Source organism: Thalia democratica, chromosome 5, assembly GCF_965202585.1.
Source record: "Thalia democratica chromosome 5, ktThaDemo2.hap1.1, whole genome shotgun sequence".
NCBI lineage: Eukaryota > Metazoa > Chordata > Thaliacea > Salpida > Salpidae > Thalia > Thalia democratica.
This window is the reverse complement of record NC_139169.1, coordinates 26844300-26852543: the sequence shown is the minus strand read 5'-3', so window position 1 is coordinate 26852543 and position 8244 is coordinate 26844300. Positions and strand designations below refer to the sequence as shown.

Genomic DNA, 8244 nt, shown 5'->3' with positions numbered 1-8244 from the left:
TCTTTAATTTTTTTTATGTAGAATTTGTTGTGTTATAACGCTTTGGGTAATGGCTGATATTAAGAAGAGCAAATATAAGTATTTTAAGACGAAATTCTTAAAAAGGTGAATTGTGGCTACCCTGATCAAAATAATGTAAATTTTAAAGTTCAACATTCAACTTAATAGCAATGCAACACGTACTGCAATAGAATTTTATATTGAGTGCAATAGAGTCATTCCTATGAAAATAAACAAGAAAAGCCAATTGTGTTGCTGTTGTTTAAAAAATAAAGTATCTTTATTTCTTAACTGTACTGGTTGTAAAATGTTAATGATTTTTTTACAAAACCTAATATAAGAAACTTAATTTAAAAAGAAATGTTACTATATATTTTTTTTATTTAGTTACAAAATACTAAAATTTCTAGTGTTGTTTTAAAGTTAAAATAGTTGTTGTTAAGTATAAGATTTAGAATAAGTATTTTTTATTAGTTGTGTATTTTCTTACAAAATTTATATTAGTATTTTCTACATAAAATTTAATAAATATTTAAGCTACTATTATAATACTTAGTTTTTTTATTAAAGAAAATCATATAAGTGAAACAATTCTTTTAATAGATTCAGGATAACCTCATATTAAGACTGTTCAGCTACTTAGGCTAGTTTAATAGTCAAGAAAAAAAACTCTAACTTTGTTTGATGAGTTCAAGTAAACTCAGACTAGTTTGAATTGTTATTAGGGATTTATAGAAAGTAAGAACTGGTTTAATTTGCTTCAAAAACTTTAAGAAAGTTTTTAACTTAAGCCATATTTTCCTTTTCTTGTGAACATAAAATAGTTTTCTTCACGTTATAATTTTTAAATACATTAATTTAGAATAAAAATTATTTTAGTTTTAAGCTTAAGACTATTTTTATTTTACAGACTAACTCAGGCTAGTTTAGAAATTCAAACTGTGGCAACTCTGATTTATGTTGTAATTTTGCCAAAAACTTGTTTTTAGTATTAACAAAACTACTCTCTACAGGGTTGCCAAAAACCTGAAAGTTTGGAACAACCTGGAAAAACCTTGAATTTGACAGTTAAGGCTAAAAAACCTGGACTTTGAGAAAATTTGAAAAAAAAAACTTAAAAAACCTGGATTTTTAAGCTAAAATCACTAAAAAAACCTGAAAAACCTTGAATTTTTATCAATTTAACATTTTATGTTTAAACATTTTGATTTGACACAAGAAATATATCCTATAAGTATTTGTTTATGTTATAAGTATCTTTACAGTATCTTTTAAATGTTTTTACACTATTTAACACAGTTCCTACCTTAAACTTAACTTAAAGTCCAAAAATATGTACGTTTAGAAACCTGGAGGAAATTTTGAAAACCTGGAGAAAATTTGCAAAAAACATTTGGAAACCCTGTCTTTATCAAAAGGTGAAACGCTTAAAGTTAAAATGAAAAGATAAAAATTGCTTTATTTTTAAAATGAAAAATTTAAACATTCCAGGGTTATAACTATTCTTTTTAAATGTGTTTGAATTTTAGATTTTTTAAATTTTACTTATACTATTTTATATTCCCACACTTGCAAATTGTAAGGTATGTCACGCACTCAGGCTACTCATAATAGTTTAAAGTTTTTAATTCGAGGCTAATTTTAAACTTTTTCAGTTTATAAAAGTAAAGGCAGGCTTTTTTGAAAGAATACCGGCTAATATTTAACATATTTAGTTATGCAGTTACATAAAAAAGACCAAAACCAATTTTATATTTGCTTTTTTGATAAAAAAGACCATTATAATTTTTTTTTTGTTGTACAGTAGTTTAATAATAAAATGTTTATATGCCTTTTTATAATTAAGTAAAACACAACAGATTCTTGCAGCTAATTTAAAACAAAATTAATATAATCTTCTAAACATGTTTAGTTAAAGAAAAAGTTACTAAAAGTAATTACATAATATCTTTTACACAGTTCAATTTTTTAAACTTCTCAAAAGCAAGGTGGCAGTGGTCTTTTGTATAAGAAATGTATAAAGATTATGTAAATTTAAAACAGATTTAATGATAAATCATTTGATTATTATATATTATTTTTAAGTATAGGGCTATTTAACTTCTATTACCAACTCCTTTGTTTCAATGTAGCTTAATTCTAAATTTTCTTTCTTTAAAATGTTAGTTTTAAAACACTTTATTTTTTCATTTGTATTGTTATAACTAATCTTACTCTATATAAATCAGTATATTTTAGCTAGTATTCATAATTAGCTGAAGTACTGTTTTTTTAACTTAACAAAATTAAGAACACTGAACACCACTATAGAGATGGTTTATTTATTTTAATTAGCTGATTTAATTACAAAGTGAAGTAGTTTAAGAGCTTTGTTTTGTTAATCTTAATGTAAAGCTTATTGTAATATTTTTATCCAAAAACTTATTTTGTAGAGCTTAAGCAACTAATTAACTATACAAGCAGTTTTAAACTAATTTGCAGATTACAAAAGTTACTTACAATAAAAAACTTTTAAAATAAACCTTGTTAATTATTGTATATGATAATATATTAGTTTGATTAAAAACTTTCAAAGAACAAAGTTTTTCTTTCAAGTTTAAATTTTAAAACATTAACTTTTTTTAACAATTTTACAGTTTGATTTAGTTCAACTTTTTAGGTTCTTAATTTTTAAGCTGCTTGTTTGTTAAATGTTTATTTCTCAAGTTTTGATAAAGCTTAGTTTAAGTGTTAAGTCTTTATTTTGTGTAATAAAGACTTAAAAAGCAGTTGTGCATCTATTTAACGAGACTATGTAAGAAAATACTAAAAATTGAAGTTATTATAAGAGAATTTTAACAGTCACAGAAACTTATTGTATTTTAAAGCTTATCTCAAAAATGTTTATAACTTTGCAAAGATCAAAAAAGTGGTCAGTAGGTATTAATTAGACCCACGTATGTTTTTTTTTTTTTGTTTTTTGAATATATTAGATTTTTTAAGTTGTGGCCCTTTACTTTATTTCTTTTTAATTGTAAAAATGTTGGTTGTTGTTCATTCCTGATTTACATACTTTTTAGGAGTTAAAAAGTTTCAGAGTTTAAAACCCTTAGCAAGTGTTTTTAGATACTTTGACCAGGCAGGTTAAACTTTGTATAGTTAAAATTTTTACACCATTAGGGAAAAAATCCGGTTTTTTATTTATTTTCCTCTTTAAAAATTGGAAAGTACTTGGATTTCTGCTAGTGAAGCAATGCTTAACCCTGATTATAATTTTAAATAGGAATTTGGCGTTTTAGAATAAAAAATATGTTGACTTGAACATGTCGTTAATTAATAAAATAATTAACTGCTCAAAAACTTAACGTTATATTTATTCATACTGAGATTTTCAGTTAAAAATAAGGTTATGTGAGGTGCGGCTAGAAATAAATTAACTGTAAACAAATTGCCCTTTGTAAAAGTAAGGAATTTTAGATTCCATATCCCCATTGATGCCTGGGTTTTTATTTTCTATAAAATCTTTTTAGATAAGTTGTTTTTTATTACAAATTATATTTTGACAATGATTAACTCATATATATTTGATCAAAACCGCACAGGTTTTTCAGAATAGATGACACTTTTGTGCTTGTTATCTTTTTATAAAGTTTTATTTTGACTGAAAACAATTTTTCTCAAAGTTCTTAACCAAGTATTTTGAGATAAAGTTTTGTATGAACAATATAACTTAAACTTGTGGTTAATAATTCAGACTTGTGTTTAAAAAACATTTATGCTAAATAAATAAATAAAAAAAAGATATAAAATTTGACGGTATAGGTTAATGTTGCCTGCGTAAGTCTAGGTTTTCAAGCTCGTTTGTCATAAACTTAAACGGTCATCGCCACCTTCATAAGCCTTTTATTTGTCAATATATCATATAGTTTTTTAGGCCTTTACTAGCTTTGTCTAATGAAAGACAAAATCGCCTCAAATTAAAAAAAATTGCCCACTTTGGGAAACAAAGTGTTAACCTAAAGTTGTTACAAGTTATACCTGTAAATATAGTTGTCATGTTGTGTTTGTATAAGTCTAGTGGTTTAATGTGATAGTTTATTTATAATTATCTTTTCATACGTCTAGTCTTTACAAACTAAAAGTGAAGATTTATGATAATGAAATAAGTCTTAAAAATTAGATTTATATAGACCATTACTTAAATACAAATTTAAAACCTCTGTATGGAATAGTGGCTAATAATAAATATGCCTTTTAATACAGTTTAGAAATATAAAGTTAAGAGTATACCTATTTATCATGTTCAGAAACTTTATTTTAAGTTAGTTATACATAAATTTATTATATAGTTTGAAAATAAAACTAAACTTGGTATTTCTGTTTTAGTACTTATCAAATAATTTAACTAAATATGTCAAAAATCAAACGAAGAGTGAAGCCAAAGGTAAAGCCGGCAGAAAAGACTCATAATGAGGTTAAAAAACCAGAAAATAAAACACTAACTCACACCAAATCTAATGTCATACTAACATTAAGTCTTTTTGGATTTTTGGTATCCCTCGGGTTTTTGGTATTTTTCTTCTACCCTAATGCAATGTCTTTTTTGGGCACCAGTAACCCAAGTCAACCAAGCAAACCGGTGGTCGACGACAAAAACGTCATGGTCCTCACAGATGCCACTTTCGATCAAGCAGTCAGTGACAACCCTCGCATGCTCGTAGAGTTTTACGCCCCCTGGTGCGGATACTGCCAGAAATTGGAACCGGATTACGCCAAGGTTGCGGATTATTTCGCGGAAAACAAAACGCCAGAAGTGACCATCGCGAAAATTGACGCCACCGAAAACAGAGAAACCGCAGAAAAGTTTGAGATCCCAGGCTACCCGAAGTTGAAGTTCTTCAAAAACGGCCAGGTTTTCGACTACCAATACCGCGGGGAATCACCTGAAGTTTTTGTTGAAAACTTAAAGGCTCTTTCCGGTCCGGCTGTTGTTGAGATTGAAAGTGAAAAAGAGTTTGAAGAGACAAAGGAAAAATTTCCTGTTTTCATGGTAGGGCACTTTCCCGACAGTGTAAACGAGGCTTACGAAAATGTAGCGGAAAAAACTCTGTCCTCATCCTATAAAGCCCTTTTCTTTACTGTCAACAATCCGGAGCTTGCTGAAAAAATTGCGCTGGAGAGCGGCAAAGTGGCTCTTTTCAAAAAATCAAACGAAACGCGCGCTGACTTCAAAGGCAACTTGGTGGAAACCGAACTTGTCAACTTTATGTTCAAAAACAACCTTCCCATTCTCTCGGAGCTCAACGAGACCACCGCTCGCTACCTGCTACAAGGCAACCCCAACGCGAAACACGCCATCGTCTTTCTCCCAAAAGACTCTGAAGAGGACACGGTTGAAGATGTGAGGAAGGTCGCGGAGGAAATAAAAGATTCCGAGCTGGTTTTTTCCTACGCTTACGTTGAAAATGACGTCGTCAAAAGTTTCGCCAAAAATCTCAAGCTCGATGTGAAAGACGCCCCGGCTATGAGAATTTTCCATTTTGAAAACGGAACCGTGAGAAAGTTCAAACCTGACTTTGATAAAGTAACATCCGAGTCGGTGATTGAGTTCAGCAAGAAATTTTTGGCTGGAAACGCCGAGAGTTTCTTTTATTCCGAAGAAGTTCCCGAAAACTGGAACGAGGCACCGGTGAAAGTTCTTGTCGGTAAGAACTTCAAGCAAGTGGCTTTCGATGAAAGCAAAACAGTCTTTGTGTGGTTCTACGGCCCCGGATCGAAGCAGGCCGAATATTACGAGCCCGTTTGGCAGCAGCTGGGAGAAAATTACGTAGACAGTGATGACGTCATCGTGGCGAAGATCGACTACTCTGCAAACGATGCTGACGGTTTCGTGCCAAAAAGCGCTTTCGTGTTGTTCCAGAAAGAAGGTGAAGCTGTCGGTTATCAAGTAAGTTTTCTCTATAAATAAACTAAGTTATTTTTATTTGCGGATGATATCTAAGTTAAAACAACAAATATTATATTTTAGGATTGTCAAGTCTAATTTTTTCAATAATTAAAAAGAAAGTTACATTTAACTATTTTTTAAGCATCCAGAAGATGTCAAAGAAAGTCCAAATGTCGAGATGTTCGCAAAGTTCTTGGAACTAAACGGTAACGTAGATGAATTTTTTCAGCAGTACAGTGAAGGAGCTAATGAAGAAGAGGAAAACGATGAGGAAGATCTTTAAACTTTAGACAACATTAATAGCTACTTATATAATAAGTTTTTAGTAAAATTATTAATTTAGAAATAAACTTAAATTTATGGTATTTGTTGTTTTGTTGTTGTTTTAGAACCAAAATTTTGAGTTTTAGAATATTGTTATTCAATTACAACATTCAGTCTTTTATTATTAGCTTTTTCTTGTGGCCTAACAACAAGCCTCATTGATACACATTTAATGAGTTTTTATACATTAGGTACTAAAAGTTACTAATAGAGACGCACTTATAACACAAGGTTTAGTTACCAAACGTTTATTAGTACGACTAAAGTTTCAAAACCTTATGACAGATATTTAGGTAAAATAGATAAACGACGATATAAAACACTTAATACATAAAAACAGAATAAATAAAAAAGTATTAGTAAGTGTTAGGACGAAATTCATCCAAAATACAACTTAGTTAAATTAAGCATTTACGACAAAATAAAAAAAAAAAATAAAAAGATTAAAATAATTAATAAATGGCGAGTTAAAAAAACATTAACTATATTACAAAAAACATAACCTAATTAAAATAGGACAATTTGAATTGGGGGAACAGGGCAGCGAGCTCTGTTCATTAATCCTTTTATCTTTCTATGTTAGACTCTGAGATGAAAATTCATTCCAATTTAAGTATAAGACACGCTTCTGGTTTCTGAGGGAGGGGGTAGTTGCATTTGGTTTTTTACATGATTGATCATGAGATATTGCTGTAGTTTGGGCTATTTCTCTTTGTGTACGCCGGCAACGTTATCTGGGTGTATGTTTTTGGCTTAAAGCTGGGTTTGTGCTGGTTGTATCTGGTCTTGAAAGATACAACAGTGAAGCTTATGTACTCTTTAATTTTGTTTTGGTGTGAAGCTGTGGCTTTGTATATCCCTTTTTGTAGGCATTGACCGTAAAACAGACATTGGATGGTATTTTTACAGTTGAAAAATTTAGAAGTCTAGCTTGATTTGAATAACATTTTTTATTGTGTGCTAGGATGATTGGTTGCAGGTTAATAAATCAGCTATACGTGATCTTGACCGCGTTTTTGTAAAATGTTTTCAGCAGCTTGGATCCTTCAGGGACATGCGTATTTATTAGCTGGAGGAATTGTTTTCCAATATGGCGTTTCTTCTTCTAAACTTTTTCTTACTTGGTTGTTTGGAACATTTGAATTCATCGAGATGAATAAAGCCGGTTTTTCATAGGACGTCGTTATAAGGTCGTTTAGCGGTCTATAAGATTTTAATAAAGACTCACTAGTTTAAACACATTAACTATAAAGCTAAAAAAACAATTTACTTGGAAAAAGATAAGGCTAAGAACCTTGTGTGAAACAAATTTTAAGTTTTTTTATGTTTTGAAATTAAAAGTTCTCGTTTTAGATTTTTTAAAGGAGCTTAGTACTTCAAGTTAACATATTCAATAACAAATGAACTAAATGTATATAAATCAAAACTAAAAGCATATTACACTGATAGTTGTCTAATTAATTAAAAAAACTAGATAATTTTTATCTTTTTCTTAGTTATTATTTTTATTTTGAGTGTTGTTGGTTTTACTGATTGTATTTTTAAAGAACATAGAATTTTTTAGCAACTATTTTGTTTTTTTACCTTGTTGATATAAACAAAACTATGTATTTTTTAGTTAATAGCTTGTACATTAAAAAAAAAATCTTCATCAGAATGTACAAATTTAAAATAAAATACTGCTAATTTTAAACTTGTGAAGTTTTTGTTCTAATTATAAGTAATCATAGTTGTTAAATAAATACAAACAAATAACCAATAAAAAACATTCCAAATAAAACAGAAACTTCTAAATAAAGTTAACAAAAGTTATCTCTAACTTTAATTATTAAGATAAGAACATTTAAACAAATTGAAAAAAAAGGAACCATTATGGTTTAGTTTAAAAAAAATATATATATGTAGACCACATAACTATTTTATTAGTTGAGTAAAAGTTTTTTTTTGTTGACTGATAATATAATTAAAAGTAAATTAAATCTTGGTTTAGCTAC

The 8244-nt window shown here is 28.9% G+C and overlaps 1 protein-coding gene across 1 annotated transcript; it reads left to right on the top strand.

The window, feature by feature from the left end:
• The first annotated feature begins 4390 nt into the window (after positions 1-4390).
• Positions 4391-6209, top strand: LOC145836369 (protein disulfide-isomerase 2-like). Its single transcript, XM_082944177.1, has 2 exons — positions 4391-5926; positions 6069-6209. The coding sequence occupies exons 1-2, from the start codon at positions 4391-4393 to the stop codon at positions 6207-6209; spliced, it is 1677 nt and encodes a 558-aa protein (XP_082800303.1).
• Positions 6210-8244: the final 2035 nt, after the last annotated feature.